Here is a 24006-nt window from a genome sequence, read left to right on the forward strand (position 1 = left end):
TGCAGAGGGCAGACCTCACCAGGTGCTTTGTCCTGAGAAAGGTGAGCAAATAGAACTCCACGTTCACTTGCCTTTTCATAAAGGATAACTACAAGGGGCTTTCACTTAGTGAACTAGTATTTGCACAAATTTAACTGAACCCAACTATATTTTTATTGGATTTTGAATTGTGAGAAATCTGGTTTAGTGTAGTTTGTGGAAGGCAAACACGTTGTTGCATGTGTGTGTCTGTGTCTTCTAGAGGATTTAAAGTGATTTTTAGGATTTCTTTGTCCTTTTGTACGTTGGTTTGACAGGATTGCCCCTGCGATGTTACGCCAGGCTTCCTACGGCACCATCAAGATAGGCACTTACCAGAGCTTGAAGCGACTGTTTGTTGAACACCCGGAAGGTGAGTGGGGAATCTTTTTTCCACTTGTGCATAGGAGCTGGGTGGGTTGTGTGTCTTTTCAGTCAAGGCGAGATCAGATTTTCTTGAGCCTAACTGTGACTTTACTACTGCTGAGGAGAACTCTGGATATAAAGTCTGAATGAACAGTGCTTAAAGCAAGTCCGTTCTAGCTGAACTTAGGGGAGTGACCATTAAGAGGAGCAATCTTAACAAATTTTTACTTATCCTTATCTCCAAAACACCCAGACTAGAAGGTGTGTGTTAGTTTTAGCCAACTTAAAAATTTTTTAAATCAGGAATTATCTACTATTTTTCAGGAAAGCGGTCAGTACCCTTCTTAGTATTAAAAACTGAATTCCAGGGGCGCCTGGGTGGCACAGCGGTTAAGCATCTGCCTTCGGCTCAGGGCGTGATCCCGGCGTTATGGGATCGAGCCCCACATCAGGCTCCTCCGCTATGAGCCTGCTTCTTCCTCTCCCACTCCCCCTGCTTGTGTTCCCTCTCTTGCTGGCTGTCTCTATCTCTGTCGAATAAATAAAATCTTTAAAAAAAAAAAACCCTGAATTCCAATACTCTATTGTGGGTTGACTCTGTGACTTTGCTTTAATCCATATAACTTTATCTTTTTTTCCTACAATGGGACGAGCGCTAGTCAGCTGTTACATGAGAGTGGTCAACAGGAGCTAAGATGCTTCAGCACTTCAGTGTACTTCACATTGAATATATACAGTGTGCTTTAAAACTTTATTTTCTTGGGATCTCCTAGGAGTGTATCTTTTTTTTTTTTTTTAAGATTTATTTATTTATTTGAGAGAGCACATACATGCACAAGTGGGGGTAGAGGGAGAGGGAGAGGGAGAGAAAATCTCAAGCGGACTCTCCCGTGAGCGGGAGCCTGACTCGGGGCTTGATCCCAGGAACCTGAGATCATGACCTGAGCTGAAATCAAGAGTTGGATGCTTAACCGACCAGCCCCCAGGGCCCCCAGGAGTGTATCTTTTTTTATTCTCCTATGAAATATACATCATCTTAATTACTACAGTGGTCTTCATTTACACACAAGAGTGAATTGGTACATGATTGTTCACTTTGCATGATAATTCACATTCCTTTTTGGATATCAAGTCATTTTGCTAGGCAAAATCCCATTAAGCTAGCAAAATTCCTACTATTTTAAAAATTGCTTGATTCAGGGGCACCTGGCTGGGCTCAGTCAGTGGAACATGGGACTCTTGACCTTAGGGTTGTAAGTTCAAGACCCACATTGGGTATAGAGATTATTTAAAAAAAAAAAAAAAAACGACTTAAAAAAATTGTTTTATTCCTAAAGCAGAAAGTTCACTCTTCTCTGGAGAGGTATAAGTGGTGTGTAAGTGAGTTACACCTATACTTGGGTGAGTGATACGAAGAGCTTTGTGCATACGAAAAGTTGAATAATTTGTGTTCGTTTATAGATGAAACTCTACTGGTAAATGTGGTGTGTGGCATTCTCTCTGGAGTCGTATCCTCAACCATCGCTAACCCAACTGATGTTTTGAAAGTAAGCAGTGCGATCCGTGTCTTACAAGGCACACCCCACGTTTTACTGAGAACAACATTCAGATAATGAAAAGCTGTGACTATAACATATACTGTATGTATGAACTTGTTTATAATTTGAGCGCCATGAAGACTCGAACTTGGAAACATCACATCCACTGGGTGGATTTCTCACTGATATGGAGGAACTCCAAAGTAGAGCTCATTGTAGAGACAAGGTTTTTTGTGATTAAGCAGAAAAAAAATTTGAGCTTGGATATGTTTGAATTTCATTTTTCATTGAAAATCTTCCAGGTTTTATTGGTTCATTAAAAATGGATGAACTGCAAGTTCTACACAAGTGTGCTCACTAATGACCATTTCTGACATGTGATGTTATGCGTTAACTTGATTTCAGGAAATACGAATGGAAAAACATCCTTACCACAGTTAGACCTCATGCATTGGATGACCTTGTTGACAATACCAGGGATACAGCCCCTAGATCCTTCCTGGAATAAGACAAGGAAATAAATTAATTAAACAAAATAAAAATTAGGCAGGACTTACTTTTTCTTTCTTGTTTTTTTTCTGAGATTTTTGTTTGAGAGAAAGAGAGAGAGAGAGAGAGCGAGCGATAACATGAGCAGTGGGGAGAGGGAGAAGCAGACTCCCCGCTGAGCAGGGAGCCTGATGCGGGACTCAATCGCTGGACCCTGGGATCATGACCTGAGCCGAAGGCAGATGTTTGATTGACTTGAGCCACCCAAGCGCCCAGGACTTACTTTTTTAATGCTCTCAGGATGTTTGGCTCTGTCTCTCAGTCTTCTTCTTTTTTTTTTTTTTTTTAAAGTTTAGGTTTTGTTTTTTTTTTAATTTTATTTATTTATTCGACAGAGATAGAGATAGCCAGCGAGAGAGGGAACATAAGCAGGGAGAGTGGGAAAGGAAGAAGCAGGCTCATAGCGGAGGAGCCTGATGTGGGGCTCGATCCCATAACGCCAGGATCACGCCCTGAGCTGAAGGCAGACGCTTAACCGCTGTGCCACCCAGGCGTCTCTGTCTCTCTGTCTTCTTTTTTGTTCCTATTAGTTAACCAGTGTTCACTGTGCTTCTCCCCTCTACCAGCTGATGTACTGTGTGCTTAGAATCCGAAACTGAGTAAGAGAAGGACCCTGCCCTCAGATCCTTCACTCTAATAGGAGATTCTGGCACACATCAGCGTTTTATGCAGCAGGTGAAGGTGCAGCACGTGGGAGGGTGCTTTTGCCAGGATTTTGTTGGGGAAAAGTGAAGAGAAATAACCATATTCCTCTTAATCTCTTAAACATATGTCGGGGCTTATAGAAAGGCAGTTCCTGTATTTTGCTGTATTTTCCCATGTTAGCATGGCAGTAACACTTTCCTTTAGAAGTTAGAGATAATTGCTTCGTAAACAAAAGTAAAGTACAAATTTTTAGTGAGAAATCCCTTTTAATTTTAAAAAATGTAGAGAGCTACATCAAACCTTATTTTTATGTTGGAATCTTGGTCATATGAATTCCACCCACGGCCGTTGTCAAGTTTATTTGTAAGTTCAAGTGTAACAGAGTGTGACGGGCATCATGTGGTCATCTTGTGCTCAGCTGGCCTGCATACCTTTTGGTTCAGCTGGTTGGAAATGGTAGTGGCTTGAAGTAACTAATTTAAGAAATATGCTTGCCCATGCTTAGTGCTGCCAAGTATGCTGGTTACTCAATTATCAATTATGTGAAATCTTCGCATACCATCACATTCCCTTTCTGTTCAGTAACTTATAAGGAAATATGTCATTTTCTTTCCTTTTCAAAAGACTTTTTAAAAATCCATTTTTTGGACACTTAATGAGCTCTGGACTCTACTAGATGCATTTTGTTGATTCCAAAGTGCCTCAGAACCAATCCTTATGAATGTTAAATCCTTATAATTAAAAATCCCTATAAATCCTACAAAGGGCGTTTTAAACTAGTATTATAATCCTATTTATCCCCCAGTTCTTTTAATGGTTAGTAAGCAACAGATTGAATGATTTTCAGAAGTCTGCATTCGGGGAGACTTTCCTTCTCATGTACGTCTTTACGATAATCTCTAGATACGGATGCAGGCACAAAGCAGCACCATTCAAGGCGGAATGATAGGCAACTTCATTAACATTTACCAGCAGGAGGGAGCACGAGGACTGTGGAAGGTAAGTCTGCAAAACAAAGCCGACTTCCTTACTTAGTTCTTCCCTGTTTCCCTTCTTTGAATTTATTTTTCCTATTTCCATCCTCTTATTTAATCCAAATGGCAAAATGGCATACGGGAAGAAGAGTGACGTCTGCCCTCGAAGTTAGTTTCTTTCTTAATTTCATTACCTGTAAAATGGGAATACGAGGAATATGTCATAGTTTTAAAGTACCTTTTGAATAATTCATGTATAAGAAATTGAGCACTTTTTTGTTTGTTTACTTAAAAAAATTCTTATGGAGAAGGGTTTTATAGCTTATAGTTACGTTGAATTTTTTGATCTGTGTGGTTTCCTGGTCCTTAAATGAAGACCATTAATAGGCAAGCACTGCTATGGGGTGCTGGTCCCTGGTATTCTAGGGACCCATCAGTTCACAGAATTGACCTTAAATGTCATCCAGTAGAGTCCTCTCAGTACGTACTAGGAAACCGGAGCCTCTGTGAGGCGACTTGGCCTGGCCAGGGTCTGGCCAAGGTCATACAGTTAGCGCCAGAATCAGTCCCGGACGTGGGAGCTGCTGACTTCTGTACCCTCTGGTCTTTTCTACTCTGTCACTCTATAGATTTTTAAAGGCCTGTTCCGTGGAGAGCTGTCTGAATCTTGGTTGTTCGTATTTTTACCCAGGGCGTGTCCCTTACGGCCCAGAGGGCTGCCATTGTGGTCGGCGTGGAGCTACCAGTCTATGACCTCACCAAGAAGCATCTGATTCTCTCGGGTCTAATGGGAGACACTGTGTATACCCACTTCCTGTATGTTTAGAGATTTTAAAAAAATGATATTTTAGGGATGCATGAGTTCAGGGTGGCAATTTGCTATAAATTTATAGAAATTTAAAAGAAGGTTTATTATAAAAGTATTATATTCTCATATTTGAAAAATTACAATTCAGGAAAGAATCAAGAAAAAGTAAAAGTCCTTATCTGTTTACATAGGTTACCACGGTCAACAGCTTGGTTTTTAGGCACGTGCAAATATGTCTATAAAAGTATATTATGTGTATTTATTACATAAGCAGGATCACACTTAGCATTCTCTTACTTGCTTTTTATTTTTATTATTTTAATTGTTTAGCTTTATTGAGGTGTAATTGACAAACTTGTGAGCTATTTAAAGTGTATGACATGATTTGATACGCGTACAGAATGTGAAAGCATCTGCCCCCGGGGTTCATTAACACATCCATCACCTCACATATTTATCCTTTGTGGCTTTGTGTGTGTGAAGACACTTAACTTTTACTCTCTTAGCAAATTTCAGTTATATGATAGTGTTATCGACTATAGTTTCAATATATCAACCATATCAACTACATAGTATATCAGCTACGTATTAGATCCTCAGACCTTGTTCATTTTATAGCGAAAATTTATGCCCCTTTACCAACCTCTCCCTATTTCCCCCATCCTTTGCCCCTTGCAACATGGGTTCTTTGTTTTTTGTTTATAGATTCCACATATAAGTGGTACCATGCAGTATTTGCTGTTCTTACTTTTTTAAATTTAATAATATACTCCAAATATCTTTCCATGTCAGTACAAACAAACTTCATGAATTTTTAATAGCTGCAGGTTAGGATGGATGTATCATGGTTTCAGCCACTGAAGGCTGATTTTGCCTCTCGAGGGACCTTTGGCAGTTTCTGGAGACGGTTCTGATTGTTAGGACTGGGGAGTCCTGTTGGCACCTGCTGGGTAGAGGCCAGGGAGCTGCTCACCGGCTTACAGTGCACAGGACAGCCCCCTACAACAGAGACTTGCCTGGTCCCAAAATGTTAGCAGTGTGGAGGTTGAGAAACCCTGTCCTGAGTTAGTCGATACCAAGTATGGTCTTAGTCTTGTGAGACCGAAAGTTTCGTAGACCCGGAGACCTCTGGGGGGCATTACAGTGAGGACATCGTTTTCTCTGTTCTCCCAGAACGGTGTAGTTATGATAGGGCTAAGATTACTCTGATGCCTGCTTATTATCAAATAGATGCGACAGATAATCGTTGGAGGACATTCCTTCATGTTTCTGTGATTCTTTGACATTTCAGAACCTCAAAGGTATTCTTAGTCAGGGACGGAATTTATAAGCCACTATAATCAGTGCTGTATTTAAGAAGTTCGTGCAGCGCTCTAGTGACGGACCTCCTCCTGGAAACCTTTTCTCTTCTTACGTGTCACTTTGGTGTCGTTTGGGAGGAAACTGTTTCCTTCCTCTGATAGTGGTTGCAGCTCAGTGGTGGTAAACTTTTTGTTTTTCCATTGGTATCTTTTTTCATAGCTCAAGCTTCACCTGTGGTCTGGCTGGGGCCCTGGCCTCCAACCCTGTCGATGTTGTGAGAACACGTATGATGAATCAGAGAGTCCTTCGGGATGGCAGGTGCTCTGGCTACACAGGAACCCTGGACTGCTTGTTACAGGTGAGAGTGGATGTGCTCTTGGGCAGGGTGGTGAAGTCCTTTCACAGCTCATTAGCTTCCTTGTTCCCCTCTGAAGAGTTTTCTTATCACAATGAAAAACACAAGGGTTAGAGCAAGACAAACCCGTGGATTTGTCACTTGTGATTGTGTGACTTTGGTCAAGGTACAGACTCTATACCTCAGTTTCCTCGTAAGTGAAATGGGAGAATAATAGCACGTATGTCATAGAGTTACTGTAAAAATCATCGAGATGATGCCTACAAAACAGCATAGTGCCTGGATTCATGTGTGATAAGCCTTGTTAGTATAATTAATAATAATAAGGGACACTTAGGAAATAAGCAAGTTTATTTTACTTAATCTTCAATATTCTAGTGGTTTGTTTCAATCATTGAAACTGCCCCCAAAATATGCGTGTGTGTGAATGTAGACATACATATTCACACACCCACTTATTTGTATACATATATTTAACTGAAGAAGTAACTGAATTTTGAGGGCTATTATAACTAACACGAATGATGCTCTAAAGCCCTGAGATGGTACCCAGTTTGGGCCACAGTGCGGCAAACTTTTATAAATACAAAATCTAGATGAATATTTAGAAATGGAAGTTCATTTCCTTTATACCGCTGCGCTATTGTAAAGGGAGAGAAAATCATCAGATTTTCTGCCATCACAGGAGAACTGTATCTCCTTCCAAAGTGTATCGCCCTCCTCTCGAGTCCTACTGGAATGAATATCCTTCATTCAGACATCTCTCAAAAGAGCACATCGCTCTCACTGTAATTTTCAGTTTAAACAGTGGGGCCTCCCGTTCACGAGGGGACGCAAGTTCGCAGCTGTCTCCCCGACTAGCTTGCCAGCGGCTGGGGATCAGGGCCCGCGCTGCTGTTCCTGCCCTCTGGCGTGGTGCTGGCACACCCTCGATTTCCAAGTACTGCTCAACGAAGCCGAGATGCTTGTTTTCATCCACCTGACGCCAGCCGTGAGGTAGCGGTGGTCTGAATTAGGTCTTTGCCACCGTTGTTTCGCTTCTTTATTCCCCACCTGCTTGCGAGCCCATGTGGCTGGGAGGCAAGAGACCCAGTTAGGATTCAGTCTCCTTTCTTGCTGCTTCAGCTGCCGATTGCCTGCCTGGGCGTGGGCCGGTTCAACACGGAGCCGTCGTCTTCTCCGATGCAGAAGCCTTTGAAAACAAAAAGAGGCCGAGGGCACTGAGATTTTAGACAGTCTTTTCAAGCATGATTTTATTTTTAAGATAAATGGATCATTCAGTCTGGCTACTAATGAGTTATTATCGCATTTGACATAATTGGAAAGTTGGAAGTTAACTTGATTCCCCCCCGCCCTTGTAACAGACATGGAAGAATGAAGGGTTTTTTGCGCTCTACAAAGGGTTTTGGCCAAATTGGTTGAGACTTGGTCCTTGGAATATCATTGTATCCTTTTCTGTCACAGTACATCTGAAGAAAGATGTAGCGAAAAGAAGATTGTATAAACTGTCATGTTATTAATGATAATTTAGAAGTGGCTTCTTACTCGTTTGAGTTCCTCTGATTCTAAGAAATAATGATTCAATTTCTAGCTGAGCAGGTATAAAATCTCTGGGCTGGGCTATATGAATCTTGGTTTAGTGCTGGTGTTGTTAAAAGGGAATGACATCAATACAAATTTCTATTCAGACTCTGTTTTAGAAGCTGAGAATATTTATGAGTACAGAGAGAGACAGGGATTGATTTTATATCCCTAGCCACCCTTGGGAGGGATGTGGTTTGGCAGCAGTGTTCTAGAATGCTTATTTTAGAGAGTGCCTGCGGATAAACAGGAATTAGCTCCTGAATTATTTGGCCGATTAGCACAATTTCCCGTATGCCGATGTGGGAGGCAGGAAAGAAGTGGCGGTTCGGTAGACAAGGAAGGGCAGTATTATAAAGAAGGGAAGGTGGTTTTCCCCATCCCCTGTTTCTCTTGATTGGCGCCTGCCTCCTGCTGAAAGCCTGCCTTGCCGTGACCCTTGAGGAGCGCTTCCCAGGGCTTTGCTGTCTTTCTGTCTGCCATGGAATTCACTGTTCTGGAAAGTCTGCCCAGCACAGCGGTCACCAGAGCTAGTCAGGGTGGATGTCATCTTCGAAGAGGCTCTGGGAGCTGGTGCTAGGGGATTTAGATATCTCCGCTGAGGTGGCTGTGTCCCAGGCTAACCCTGGGAAGTCTACCGGGAAGATCTTTTGGGGTGGGTAAGGATGGAGCCCCTCATGTTCAATCCTGTCCATGGCATGTGGCCTGCCCAGACGTGTCTGCTGAAGGTGATGTCTGTGAGTCTGTGTTTAATATGTCCGGGTTGTTAAGTGGGCAGCTTCTTCGTCAGCCTTAACCAGTAACCGCAGTTCTTCGTGACATATGAGCAGTTGAAGAAATTGGATTTGTGACAAGTCAAGGCTGCCTGAGCCCGCGCTCTGAAAGCGCTCCCTTCCGAGACAGTACAGCTTCCCGCGCGTCACGCTGCTTCTCACTGCTTGGTTCATCACTGACTCTGAGGCGCGAGCAGCAGGTGAAGACGGGCTTCGTTCAGGTTGCTGTGTGTTGGCGGTGGGCGCCGCGCTCCAGTGTTTCCTGCTAGACACTAACCTCCAAGCACGAGGCCTTACCATGCAAGTGCCCTTCGACATCAACGACCGCATGTAGAACGCATGTTTCTTGCTAAAGAAAACTTGCGGGAAGATCAGGAACCGTGCGTCGTTTTCTTCAGGCCAGAGGAGCACCTGCTGTGTCTCCGCTCGCAGCTGAGCAGGCCAGCCTGCTCTAGAGAAGCTCATCGGAACCATGGAATAGAGCCTCCAAGGGGGAGTTATTGTTCCTGAGCGTGTGGGGACTGTCGCTTCTCGTCAGCTGAAGAAATTTCACACGTGGAGACCTGGCCCTTTCAACTCCAGCTGTAAACAGGGCAGGAAACAGATCCCTGGGATTTCGCACTGCTTTATGATTTCCTATTTCGGCAGGATCCTTCACTTACAATAAGTGATTTTCAGCCTTTGAAGGCTTGACCTTTGTGAGGAATTGTTACAAAGTATTAATCTCTAAACCCATGATGGTGTGAGAAGTTGGCTTTGAACATGGCAGGGTCCACGTTGATGGAAGATCTTTGAGGCAGCTGGGGTTTGGTCTTAGGTGATGTTAGCAGTTTGCTCCGATTTTTATTATTTTCCAATCTGTAAAATGGGGGTGATAACCTGTATTGGTGTTGGGGGTCCGATGAAGACAAGGGTAGCTGCTAGTACCTGCCTGGAGGGTAGGCGGTGTACCTCAGCCGTGCTGTCGTCCCGCCGGAACCCCGGCATCCACAGGCTGGTGTAAAGAAGAGAGCGGTTTCATGACGGGGTTCTCACTGGAATCCCCAGCAAAGCCCCTCCCCAAAGGCCTTGTGAAAAGAGAGAACACAGTCTAAGTTACAGTTTTATTATGGTTTCCTTAGCAAGATGTGGTGAGTGAATCGAAGAGTTGATTTTTCCACATTTCTGTTTTTACTTTAGTTCAGGTTATGTTTATTGAGATATGTCCTGTCTCGGACTTCCTGTTTGGTTTGGATGGAAAACACTTGCTTGACATTTTAAAAACTCTCTCTTTAGTGCTGCACCTGTTTTCCAGTTTCTGAAAGAGGTATATAGTATCCTCCTTTCTTTCTCTAAAGACAACAAAAATCTTTCTCCCTCTTCTTTCTTGCCTTCATCTTGTTCTTTTCAAAATAAAAAGTGACTCTGAGAACCCGAACTTGACACTTCTAGAAGACAGCCCAGGGAAGGGGACATATTTACTTGGATACCTTCAGTTCTACCATTCGAGAACATTGAATACACACTGACGGGGGCCCTGGGGCGGACCCTTCTGCAGTATTTGCGGGCAGGTTCCCAGTTTGTCCCGCCCTGGGTCACCACCTCCCTTGATCCCGGAATGGACGGCATGTAGGTTTCTCTTGGGGATCGGGCTGTTTTCCTGCCAACCACTTTCACGTTGCCTTCTTTATTAATGTTTACTTCGAAAAGATTTCGTGAGGCAGAATTGTTATTTCCCAATGAGAGACAAAGTCATTAAGAAGAGAAAGGAAGAAGTGGTGGAGTGGCGTGTAGGTGCTCATTGGTTAAAGCCTTAGTGGAAAGTCCGGATCCCCCGGCCCACTCGGGACGTGACTGCAGAGCTGAGCTCACTTGGCCCGCTCCTGGTACTGAACCGTATCTTTAGACAGAGATTTTTTTCTTCTTACCAAAACATTCCATTGACCTGGTAAGGGCTTTCCCAGACAGGCTTTCACTTTTGAGTTCCTTGAGTTTAAAGGATTACTTTTTAAGAACCACTTTTTTTTTTTTTAATGAAGAAAACATTATATTTTTTAAGTGTACATATAATTCCTAAAACAGTAGAAGCAAGTTCATTTTGAAGACCATGTAAAGAGTCAACGTCCTGCAACGTTCATTGTGTCAATTTATTCAAATTATGTACATGTTCATACCAGGATGAAAAGAAACTCAAGCCTCACTATAAAACTTGAGCACGTTTTTAAGACAAAAATGGAGTACTTCTCCAGTGTAGATTTATCCAACATGTTATATAGAACAGGATCTTAACCTGTTCTGGGTTTTCTGCTTCCTGAAGGAGTTCACGCAATCGTTAAGCTTCTCACCAAGAAAGAACTTACGGACTTGGAGACTCAGTCCCCTTATTTTCAGGGGTGTGACTACAAGTCCCCCAACCCCCTTGGATATTGCTTAAATGTGGCAAATGGATTTTCAGCTTTTATAACTAAAACGAAGATAATGGATTTTTTTGTTTGCTTGTGGATTTATGTAATCATCGATGCTGAATGTTGCTGATCTGTGATATAAAAATGGCTCCTGTTCTCCATATTTATTCATGAGCTAGAAATAGCACGTATTAAATAAAAACGATACATTTTTCATAAACCTTTATATTTCAAGCTCTTTATTTAAGCATTGTTGGAATATGTGGCATAAACCTTGTTTCATTGTTTAATAAACTGGAATAATACATAATAATCCAAATGATTTGTGGTTATTTTCAAGAAATAGAAACCTTTACACAAAGACAAGCTCCAAAGAGTCCAGAAGGTTGGAGTAGAAATAAATGGCACTTGTGAAAGTGGCTACAGTCATTTCTCCTCATGGAGAAGTTGTTGGGGTCATCTTTTTATTTATTTTTTATTTTTAATTAATCTCTACACCCAACTTGGGGCTCGAACTTACAACCTGAGATCAAGAGTTACATGCTCTACCACCCGGGCCAGGCAGGCACCCCAGGATCATCTTCTTAATTGCCTGGACACTTGTGTGACCTCCCACCATACGAAATCCTCTGCAGCCCGGTAGAGGCCAGTGACTTTGATTCATGGACTGGCTTGGCAAGGTCCCTTGGAGTTGCAGGACACCAGCGTGATGACTTCGGTGCCTTGCACCTTCAGGTTCCTTCAGTCATTCCAGTGTGGTGTTGGCTGGAGACAGGGGCTGGGATATTTGGTTAATTGTGAATCAGGGACAGGCACCCCTGGTTGGCATGAAATGCAAATTTAGGTCATTAATTTTTTTCACTTAAAAATATTTTGGGGGTGCCTGGCTGGTTCAGTCGGAGTATGCGACTTGATCTCGGGGTTGTGAGTTCAGGCCCCATGTTGGGCATAAAGCTCACTCAAAAACAAAAATTAAAAAATAAATTTAAAAAAACCTCATCCATAAGATTATAAAAAACATATGTGTATTTTTTTTCTAGGTGCCCGTCTTATTAACATTTGAATTAAACATGATAGTTTATTGAAAAAAATAGAGTCAGGGGAAAAGGGGCGCTTTCTCAGTTCTCTCACCTGAGAGATTAAATGACGTACATGATTGACTTCATATGAAGGTTAGTGAGAACCACTGGCTGCTGGTGTTTCTCAAAGGCCTGTGGACAGTACAACCCTCATGTGCATTATGGTACTTGTTAAGACACATTTGGCTTTTAATCCAGGCTATTTATTTCTAAACTGGCAGTTGGGAAAATAAGACCCTAAATTTCTTGGTAGATTATAACCAGATCCATTCTGAAGCGAAACATAGGAATACAAGACAAGGGGGCGCCTGGGTGGCACAGCGGTTAAGCGTCTGCCTTCGGCTCAGGGCGTGATCCCGGCGTTATGGGATCGAGCCCCACATCAGGCTCTTCCACTATGAGCCTGCTTCTTCCTCTCTCACTCCCCCTGCTTGTGTTCCCTCTCTTGCTGGCTGTCTCTGTCTCTGTCGAATGAATAAATCAATAAAATCTTAAAAAAAAAAAAAAACAAGACAAGGACAGTGTGTATAAGGAGGTTTCTTGAAAGCTTGATGCAAATAATGGAATGAAGAGAAAAAAAAAAAAACCCTAGAAACTACCTATATGTCTGTATGTCCCCTGCTTTAATGATCCATACAATGGTTTACTATGTTGCTCTTGAGAAGAATGAGTTAGATCTCAGCCTGCTGACTTGGAAAGATGTCCATGATACGTTATTAAGTAGGAAATTTAAGATGTAGGCTCCTGTATAGGCCATGAACTCATTTCTTAGGGAGAAAGCAAACTTACGTATGGATGGAATGGATTTTAGGGGTATGTACTAGAGTTCTCCAGAGAAACAGAACTGGCAGGGTGTGTGTGTGTGTGTGTGTGTCTGTGTGTATACATGCATGATTTATTTTAAGAGATAGTCTCGTATGACTTTGGGGGGTTGGCAAGTCTGAAATCAGGAGGGCAGGCCAGCAGACTGAAAACTCAGGCAGGATTTCTGTTACAGTATTGAAGTAGAATTCCTTCAGGAAACCTCAATTGTTACCTCTTGAAGCCTTCAACTGATTAGATGGGGCCCACCATATCATCAGGTGTTATCTTAAAGTTAACTGATTATGGATGGTACTCACACCTACAAAATACCTTCACAGCGACATCTAGTGTTTGCCATACAATGACAACATAGCCTAGCCAAGTTGACACAAAATTTGACCGTCATAGGGTAGAAAGAATTAGAAATATTTTCCTTATACATAGTTATAATTTTTGGTTTCTCAAAAGTCTGTATTTTGTAATTTAAAACAAGATCTTAACCCAAAATGCAAAAAGGACTAGCTTGGGATACAGATGTTCTATTTATGGTAAGTGGGGCGAAGTGGGAGTTGCAGTGTATGTAATATTTGATATATATTTTAAGTATAGAATGTTTCTAGAAGTATATTAAGTCTGTAAAACTTAAAATTGAACTAACAAGGACAATGGGAAACTTTGCTATTTATTTCAGTTTTTAACTACTTGCTTTTTATTCAACATACTTAATACCTGTATGATTAAAAAATAATTTAGCCTTTTTTTTTTACAGTGGGGAAACACCTGTATAAAGTGTGTATCATGTGGGCTGTGAGCTTAACCTCTAAACTCCTGGGTTATTTTACATAATTCTTAGTCTTTCTCTGACCATACTAAATTTCAAGTTACACTGTTTCATTGCATTATATGGTAGAGACAGCTACATTAAGAGGTTTTGCTTCATTAATTGAAACCTTGCAAATATATTTCTACAATTCTTTTTTTAAAAAAGATTTTATTTATTTATTTTGTTTTTAAAAATATCTATTCATTTTAGAGGTGGGAAGGGGCAGAGGAATAGGGAGAAACTTGAATAGACCGTATGCTGGGTGCAGAGCCCAACACAGGGCTGGATCCCATGACCCCAAGATCATGACCTGAGTGGAAACCAAGGGTTGGCCGCTTAACTGCGTGCATCACCCAGGCTCCCCTATTTATTTTATTTGGGGGAGAGAGTGTGTGTGAGTGTGAGTTGGGGGAGGGGCAGAGGGAGAGAGAAAATCTCAAGGAGACTCCCCGCTGAGCCCCACTGGGGCCTTCATCCCTGGACCCTGAGATGATGACCTGAGCTCAAGCCAGAAGTCAGTCGCTCAGCTGACTAAGCCACCAGGGCGCCCCAACATTCCACTGTTCTTAATGGAAAGGGAAGCCGAATGAATATGTTACTGCCGTGTGTGTGTGAGTTACTCTAGACTTAAAAGGAATCCACATCTTACAGTTAGAGCCAGAGTTACAAACATCCAAGGACTGCTAAGGCCACTGGCAGACTGCATCCTTGATTATATCCCTGCTTTCATTTGCTGTACCACTTTGTGCCTTTTTAACCTGATAATTTGCATATGGTAGATAATGTGATAAAACTTGTTGTGTTACACGGAAGCAACCTTCTAAAATTTGCTTATTACTTCTGGGATTCTTATGTGGTGACTGAGATTAATATTTAAAAATTATAGTAAAATACACATAAAGTGAATTTCTCATAGAAGTGTATACTGTGTGTCATGAAGTACGTTTGCACTGCCATGCAACCATCACCACCTTCCGTCTCCAGAACTCTTTTCATCTCGAAGAACTGACACTCTATACCCATTAAATAAAACTCCTCATTCTCCTCTCCTCCCATGCCCCCAGCAAACACCGTTATCTTTTGTTTTTGTGATTTTGACTACTCTAAGCACCTGATATAAGTGAAATTATACAACTTTTTTTTGAAGATTAATTTATTTATTTGAGAGAGAGACTGTGCATGGAGGGAAAAGGGAGAGGGAAAGAGAGTCTTAAGCAGACTCCGTGCTCAGAGCCCAATGACGATGCGAGGCTCCATCTCATGGCCCTGAGATCGAGACCTGAGCCGAAACCAAGAGTCAGTTGCTTAACCAACTGCCCCACGCCTGCGCCCCAGTATTTGTTTTTCTATGACCGACTTATTAGCATAATGTCTTCACGTTTCATCGACATCGTAGCATATTGCAGAATTTCCTTCCTTTTAATGGCTGAATAATATTCCATTGTGTGTGTAGACCACAGTTTGGTTTATCTTTTCATCTGTCAGTGAACACATGGGTTACTTCCATGTTTTAGCTGTTGTGGATAAGGCTATGAACGTGAGTGTACAAATATCCCTTTGAGGCCCTGCTTTCAATTCTTTTGGGTATACACCCAGATGTGGAATTGCTGTAGTAGGGCGCCTGGGTGGCTCAGTCCGTTAAGTGTCTGCCTTTGGCTTGGGTCATGATCCAGGAGTCCCAGGATAGAGTCCCACATCAGGGCTCAGCGGGGAGTCTGCTTCTCCCTCTGACCCTCCCCCCTCTCGTGCGCTCTCTCTTTCTCTCACTTTCTCTCAAATAAATTAATAAAATTTTTAAAAACAGTCATTGCTGGATCATATAGTAATTCTATTTTGGGTTTTTTTGGAGGAACTGCGTATTGTTTTCTGTGGTGACTGTACCATTTTACATTCCCACCAGTAGTGCACCAGGGTCCTAATTTCTCCACATCCTGGCTAACACTTGTTATTTTTTGTGTTTTTTGAGAGAAGCCATCCTACTGGGTATGAGGAGATATCTCATTGTGGTTGTGATGTGCATTTCCCTGCTGATTAGTGACATTGAATTTCTTTTCATGGCCTCCTGGCTATTTGTATATCCTCTTTGGAGAAATGTTTATTCAAGTCCTTTACCCATTTATGAATTAGGTTGTTTGTTTTTTGTTGTTGAGTTTTAGGAGTTCTTTATATACTCTGGATATTAATCTCTTATCAGATATATGATTTGCAAATATTTTCTCCCATTCTGTGAGTTGCCTTTTTGCTCTGTTGCTAGTGTCTTCTGATACACAAAATTTTTCTATTTTCATGAAATCCAATTTGGCTATTTTTATTGTTGTTACCTGTGCCTTTTCTCTCCCATCTAAGAAATCGTTTCTGAATCCAGTGTGGTTAAGATTTTGTACTATTTTTAAAAAAAGAGTCTTATTGTTTTAGTCTTTATTGTGTTAGATTTAGGCCCTTGGTCCATTTTGAATTAATTTTTTTTAATTTTATTTTTAAGCGATCTCTACACCCACTGTGGAGCTCAAACTCACAACCTTGAGATCAAGAGTCGCACGCTCCAACAACTGAGCCAGGCAGGTGCCCCATTTCCTAGTTTCAATTTCATTTATCTCTGTTGTAGTCTTCATTATTTCCTTCATTCTGCTAGCTTTGAGTTTAGTTCTTTCTTTTTCTAGTTCTCTAAGTTATAAAGTTAGGTTGTTGATTGAGACTTTTCTTGCTTTTGAATGTGTTTATAGCTATAAATTTCTCCCTTTGTACTGCTTTCACTGCATCCCATATGTTTTGGCAAGTTGTGTTTTCACTTTCATTTATCTCTAAGTCCTTCCCTCCCTCCTTCCCTCCCTCCTTCCGTCCCTCCCTTCCTTTTGAGAGAAAGAGAGTAAATGTGTGCACAAGCAGGGGGAGAGGAGCAGAGGGAGTGGGAGAGGGGGAGAGAGAATCCCAAGCAGGCTTCCCCCTCAGCATGGAGCCCTACACGGGGCTAGATCCCAACCTTGAGATTATGACCTGAGCGGAAGTCAAGAGTCAGTTGCTTAACCGACTGAGCCCCTCATTTGTCTCTAAGTATTTCTAATTTCCCTTCTGATTTCTTTGATCCATTGGTTGCTTAAAAATATGTTGCTTAATTTCTATAATTTTGTGGATTTTTCTGTTTTCCTTTCTTTTTTTTTTTAAGATTTTATTTTTAAGTAATCTCTACACCCAACCTGGGGCTTGAACTCACAACCATGACATCAAGCGTCACACACTCTACTGACTGAGCCAACCAGGCACCCCTTGTGATTGGTTTCTAGTTTCAACCCAGTGTGGCTAGAGAAGATACTTTGTGTGACATTTATTTTTTTTAATCTATTGAGACTTAATTTGTGAACTAACACATGGTTTTCTTGGAAAATGTTTCATGTGCACTTAAATAGAATGTGTATTCTGTTATTGTTGGGTAGAATGTTCTGTATATGCCTGTTAGATCTAGTTGCTTTTTTGTGTTAAGTCCTTTATTTCCTTATTTATCTTCTGTTTAGTTGTTTTATCCATTATTGTGAGTGGGGTAGAACTGTTTCTCTCTCCCTTTAGTTCTGTCAGTTTTTGCTTCAAAAATTTTGATGGTTTGTCATTAGGTGTGTAAATGTTTGTAATTGTTATATATCATCTTGCTGTATTGAACCTTTTATTAATATTTAATGTTCTTTCTCTTTTGTAAGCTCTTTTGACTTAAGTCTATTTTGTCTGATGTTAATATAGCCATTCTTGCTCTCTTTTGGTTACTATTCCTATGGAATATCTTCTTCCTTTTATTTTCAGCTTGTTTGGTCTTTGGATATCGAATGAATCCCTTATATACATCATATATTTGGATCTTGTGTTTTTATTTTTATTTTTTAAGATTTTATTTATTTATTTGACAGAGAAAGAGTACAAGCAGGGGGAGCGGCAGAGGGAGAAGTAGGCTTCTTGGGAGCCTGATTCAGGGCTGGATCCCAGGACCCTGGGATCATGACCTCAGCCAAAAGCAGATGCTTAACCACACAGGCATCCCAGATCTTTTGTTTTTAATCCATTCTCCAATCTTTGTCTTTTGAGTAGAGAGTTTGATCCATTTACATTTAAAGCAATTATTAATAAGGAAGGACTTCTGTCATTATGTTACTTGTTTTCTTTATGCCTATAATTTTCTGTCCCTCATTTCTCACCTTACTGTCTTCGTTTGTGTTTACTTGACTTTTTGTAGAAGTATGTTCAAATTCTTTTCTCATTTCCTTTTATGTATATAGAAATTTTCTTTGTGGTTACCATGGGGATTACATTTAACATTCTAAAATTAAAACACTTTAATTTGAATTTGTACCAGCTTAACTTCAATAATGTACAAAAATATGCTTCCTTACAACTCTGTCCCCAGCCTTTTGGTCATTAATGTTACAAATTACTTTATACATTGTGTGTCCAGAACAAACTAAAGCTTTTTTTTAAATCTATTTTTTAAAAAGATTTTATTTATTTGTCAGAGAGGGAGAGAAAGAGCAGAAGCAGAGGGAGAAGCAGGTTCCCTGCTGAGCAAGGAGCCCGATGTAGGACTTGATCCCAGGACCTGAGCCAAAAGCAGATGCTTAACCGACTGAGCCACCCAGGCATCCCAAACTAAAGCTTTTAAAAAATTCCTTAGTTTCTTAAATCATTTGTAAAACATGATATGGAGTTATAAACGAAAGTTACAGTAATACTAGCTCTTACACTAATAATTTAAAATTTTTCTTTAAGGAATAACATTTGACTTTTTATTGTTCCTGTATTTAGCTTTATTGAGATCTTTATTTTCCCATATGGTTTTGAATTACTGTTTAGTGTCCTTTCATTTCACCTTGTAGGACTCTCTTGAGCATTTCTTGCAGGGCAGATCTAGTGGTCATGGCTCCCTCAGTTTTTGTTTATCTGGGAATATCTTCAATTATTCCTCACTTGGAGGACAATTAATGTGATGTTATAGTTGAATGCCATATACCATACTCTCCACAGCTAGAAATCAATATTTTTATCTGGAGAATAAGAAAGAAGGATTAAATACAAGTTAATTTTTTTAAAAGCTTTATTTATTTATTTGAGAGAGAGAGAGAGAGACAGTGAGTGCATGAGTGGGGTGAGGGGCAGAGGGAGAAGCAGACTCCCCATCAAGCAAGGAGCCCAACTTGGGGCTCTATCTCAGGACTCTGAGATCATGACTTGAGCCAAAGGCAGACGCTTCACCAACTGAGCCCCCCAGGGGCCCCTGTTTTTGTGATGTAGTAGATTAAGAACATGGATTGTGGAGCTCAACTGCTCAGATTGAAATCTTAGTGCTGCCACTTACTAGCTGCATGTTTCTGGGCAAGTTGTTCAGTCTCTCTGTGCTCAATCTCCTCATCTGGGAAACTGGGTAGTAATAGGTCTTAACTCATAGAGTCCTCGTGAAAATTAAAAGAGTTAACGTATGTAAAGTGGTAGAGCACATAGGAAAAACTCCATGTAAGTGTTTGCAGTTGTATCGGTCAGGATAGACGAGGTGATGCTGTGGTAAGGAGTCGCCCCAACGTCTCAGTGGCTTGTAACAAAGATTTAGATCTTATACACACCGCATGCACATCAGAGATCAACTACAGCTCTGCTCTGTAGTGCCTTCCCTTGGACCCAAGCTGATGGACCTTATTTTTGGTATATGGTTGATCTGTGGCCCAGAGAAAAGAGGTCATAGTGAAGCACATACTGGCTCACGGTGTCTCCCTGGAAGTGATACACATGGTTTCTCACATTTTATTGGCCAAAGCAAGTCACACAGCCACTCTTGAGTTCAACAGGATGAGCATGTGTTATCCTTCCGGGGCAGGAACATCCAAACAAGGCCAGTGTAGGCAAGGAAACTGGAATGCTTAAGAGATTCTCACGCAGTCTACTGCGGCCCTTCTCGTTCTCTTGAATCCTATGTGGGCCTCCACACCAAGACTGTCAAAAACACTTCCCCTGACTGTGTCCCCCGAGGAGGGCCCAGAAGATACTCCCTTCAGTGCGGTATTCTGAAATGTGCTGATGGGAGCAGCCGCTTCCTTCAGAAACTTCGCGGTGCGTGTCCGCTGCAGGCTGAGAATGGCGATGAGCCATGCTGCCACTGAAGCGAACTTCTGATCTCAGAGGCCAAGAGACACTAGACATGGTCACTGCAATTGGCGGTGGGCCCACAGTGGCAAATAGAACGCTTTGACTCGTGAGGATCGTCTAGGGATGGAGTCCCTAGGAATGAAATAGATGGTCAGCCTGCTAAAAACGTAATTTGATTTACATAATTGGAACTTGCCAGGTAAGCAGAGATCTAATTTGGGTCACAGTCGTAGAGTCATGGCCTCTCACCCAGTTCCAAGGTCTGAGCTGGTTTTCAGCCCTGGAACCCTTTGACACTGCTCCAAGCATATACTCGAAATCTTTCCTCAAACCCCGAGAGACCTATGGCCATTACCATGGGCTTCTTTGGAGGCAACATCCAGCATATTTGAGTTTACTGCTCTGACCTATTTAGGAAAGAACTTGTAAGGCTGCCAGTCTGGAGCGAGGCCCGGAGCAGGAGAAGGTCTGCGGCAAGTCCGGGCTTGAGTACGTGCTCCTGTGTCACATGGACACACCTGATTGTCTGGCGCAGACGGGGTGCTGTGTGGAGACTTCAGGAAACCCCAGTAGGAGAACTGCAGTGCACACCCCTGGAGTTTGGGGGCAAAGCCATACCCTTTCTTGCAAATAACTATTTTTTTCTTTGTGAAACAGCTCTTGAGTTTTACTGGTCTCTGACAGAAACTGCAAGTTTTGGTTTTTTTTCTTTAAAGATTTTATTTATTTATTTGACAGAGCATGAGCAGGGAGAGCAGTAGAGGGAGAAGCGGGCTTCCCACTGAGCAGGGAGCCCGATGCGGAGCTCGACCCCAGGACCCTGGGATTGTGATCTGAGCCGAAGGCAGGCGCTTCACCGACTAGCCAGCCAGGCGCCCCAGAAACTGAACGTTTGGTCATGTTGCTTGCGCTGCCCATCAGGAAGCGGCAGGGCTGAGGATGGCTCCTGAAAGTTCTGAGAACAGAGGAAAGCAATCTCTCATTTTTTGAGTATGGTGGGAGAAAATGGAACAATTGTAGAGTACCCCCAAGCCCTATTAATGTTAGACAGCAGGGTAGAAAGAGCTGTGAAGTCCTGGAGGCAGCTTCTACTCCTCACAGCGACTCCGGGGGCGGGGGCGGGGGGCAATTAGATGTTCTGTATCCGACGGTGGTGGAAGATGCCGTGGAGCTACAGTTGGGCCTGGAGAGGGTCTGGCAGTTTGGATACAGCTCCAAGTGACAGGGTGCCCCTCAGTGCTCAGCTATGACGTCTTTCCCCGGGAGGGCTTCTCCGCGCCCTGGGTGAAGTCCAGCTGGCTCAGGTCATGATCTTGGGGTCAGGGGATCAAGCCCTACATTGGGCTCTGAGCTCAGTGCGGAGTCTGCTTGAGAATCCTCTCTCCCTCTCCCTGTGCCCCACCCCCGCTCATGTGTGCATGCTCTCTCTCAAATAAATGAATAAAAATAAATCTTTAAAAATAGAATCCTTAAAATGGAAAAAAATGTTATTGGAATTAAAATAGAAGGCAAACAGTTGAAGAGAGAACTAGTCTACTGGAAACCAGATTTAAAGACATTTCTTCAAATACAGCATGAGACAAGGAATGGAGAACATCCGGGGGACAAACGAAGCACAAGTGAAGACGAACCACCTTGGCTGCGCTCGTGGATTCAAGTCCTGCCGCCCCGGCAGTACGAGGGTGCTGTTGGAAGTCTGAGCGCTCAGAAGAGTTTCTTGCCCAGTTCTTTTCCAGGGCCACTCCTGACTGGGACCGTCACACTGCAGCTGTTCACTTCTAGCCGGTGCCTACGTATTGCCCAAAACCATCTATAAACAGGCCCAGGGCTTTTCGTCCTCTGGCCACAGGGAAATCCCAGCGATGCCGCAGGTGTGGCTTGAGGGCAAGGCAGCCGTGCAGCAGAGCTCCATGGCATGGGCGTCTGAGCCACCCCCTCATGCCTCCAGCAAGGGCCTGCGCTTGATCCTGTGTAAACCACAGCACTCCCATGTACCCCGTTCCACTGCCAGGCGCCCGCCTCCTCCTGTCCATTTTACGTCTCACGGTTAAACCTCAAGCCCTGTGGATTTTATCCTATTGTCTCCTCCAGGCATTCTCTTCTCTCTGCTGCGTCCCCACCTCCCGACTGGCCTCCTGTCATTGCATGTGTCCTTCTGTCCAGGGCCTTTCTACATGGCCCATCTGGCGATGTCCTCCCTGCTCATTCTCTTCAGCGTACAGGCCAAACTCCTTAGTGTGGCACCCAGGGTTTCATAGATTTGTCTCTACACCCTTCTTGGGCTTCATCTCTTGTCACTTTTCTAAACTCACCTCTAAATTCCAGCCATATTGGACAATTTTTGACTTCTGAAAGTGTTCTATATTCTGGCTTCTAGGCATGAGCACATGATGTTTCCTTTGTCTTGAAAGGGTTTCTCCTTCTCTATTTGCCCCATTGCCCTTCTGATACCAGTTCATTCAAAACACATGTATTGAGCATCTACTGTATGCCAAGAACAGTGCTTAGATGTTCTTTCTTCCAGGAAATAAACCTTATCTTCCAAGAATGGATTAGATGCTTTTCTTCTGTGCTTTATGTAATATCATCTCAATCTTGCTTCAGTGATATATTGGAATAATGTATGGTCTATACAGTCATGTATTGTATTGTACTTTCCAGTCCTTCTCTGTCTCTCTCACTAGATTGTAGGGTCCTTGAAGGCAGGAATGTTCTTACTTAGTATTGACTACTCAGACTCGCTAGCACAACACCTGACACACAGTAGGTGCACACTGAATGTTTAATGAGTGGATGAGTTCATGAATGAATTGGCTATGTTTTGAGATCCCTAATACTATAACACACACACACACACACTCACACACACAACACACATATATAACAAAAGTACATAGGAGTAATTAATATATGCACACTGTGACAAATAATATACGCTCATTTAAAAATATTAAAAAACAGAAAATACAAGTAAAATGGAAACAATTTAAAATGACTATCTAATAGGCCATCAAACAAGTTTACCATGGTTCTAGACTTAAATTACTTCCAAATGTTTGTTGGTATCTATGATGAACATCTTTGTACATAAAGATTTTTTTTTTTTTTTAGTATTTAAGACTACCAATTTTTTAAAAAGCCCAGAAGAGGGACACCTGGGTGGCTAGTTGGCTGGGTGTCTGCCTTCGTCTGGGGCTGTGATCCTGGGGTCCTGGGATCGAGTCCCACATCGGGCTCCCTGCTTGGTGGGGAGCCTGCTTCTCCCTCTGCGTGCCACTCCCCCTGCTCGTGCAGTCCCTCTCTCTGGCAAATAAATACATAAAATCTTAAAAAAAAAAAAAAAAGCCCAGAAGAAGTAGTTTAAAAAAATTTAAAGACCACTGATAGATATTTTCAAAGATGTTTTACCAATGTTTATTCTCCTCACCAGCATGTGATAATGATTTTATTGCACTTGTTTTAATTTTATGACTAGCAAAGTTGCAGCTCATAGGTTTTCATGGTTGAAATATTGGAAGGCAATTATGTCTGTCTTCAAATATGACTTGACTCTAAATATTGATTCTAAATTCTAAGCTGGGGGATTGTTCGTCTGGTCTAGGACAGCAATTCTTCTTTTAACATGAAATAAAGCCTTAGCTACTGTTTAAATAAATTGTCAGAGTTTGAGGTGATTTCTACAGTTCACTGATGTGTGAATGAGAAATTGATTAGGTAAGTAAGCAAGGAAATAACTTGCAAAAGCAAACAGATCTTCAAACACTTGATAAGGCTATAAATACCATCCCAAGAGAAGTGGTTCTAATAGGCTGGAGGATTACACATGGAGAAATTCCAAATTAACGTGCTCTGAAAATTCAGGAAGGAGTTGCCGGTGTGATAAGACTATTTTA

General features: G+C 42.1%; 1 protein-coding gene across 19 annotated transcripts in view; it reads left to right on the top strand.

Annotated features, from left to right (window-relative positions):
* SLC25A30 (solute carrier family 25 member 30) overlaps window positions 1-23768 on the top strand; it is a 60535-nt gene extending 36767 nt beyond the window's left edge. For 5 of the 19 annotated variants that reach the window (XM_044381813.3, XM_044381814.3, XM_044381819.3 and 2 more), the window contains 6 exons: window positions 297-391; window positions 1846-1931; window positions 4020-4115; window positions 4782-4906; window positions 6420-6558; window positions 21687-23768. In XM_044381813.3, coding sequence (XP_044237748.1) covers window positions 297-391; window positions 1846-1931; window positions 4020-4115; window positions 4782-4906; window positions 6420-6558; window positions 21687-21929 — 784 coding nt within the window. In that variant the 3' untranslated portion in view covers window positions 21930-23768. Of the gene's footprint in view, window positions 1-296; window positions 392-1845; window positions 1932-4019; window positions 4116-4781; window positions 4907-6419; window positions 6559-7680; window positions 11604-16481; window positions 17833-21686 lie in introns of those variants that run through there. The other 14 variants (XM_044381816.3, XM_048215695.2, XM_048215696.2 and 11 more) reach the window with 10 other exon arrangements.
* Window positions 23769-24006: the final 238 nt, after the last annotated feature.

Source organism: Ursus arctos, unplaced genomic scaffold (genome assembly GCF_023065955.2).
Source record: "Ursus arctos isolate Adak ecotype North America unplaced genomic scaffold, UrsArc2.0 scaffold_10, whole genome shotgun sequence".
In the NCBI taxonomy this organism is placed as follows: domain Eukaryota; kingdom Metazoa; phylum Chordata; class Mammalia; order Carnivora; family Ursidae; genus Ursus; species Ursus arctos.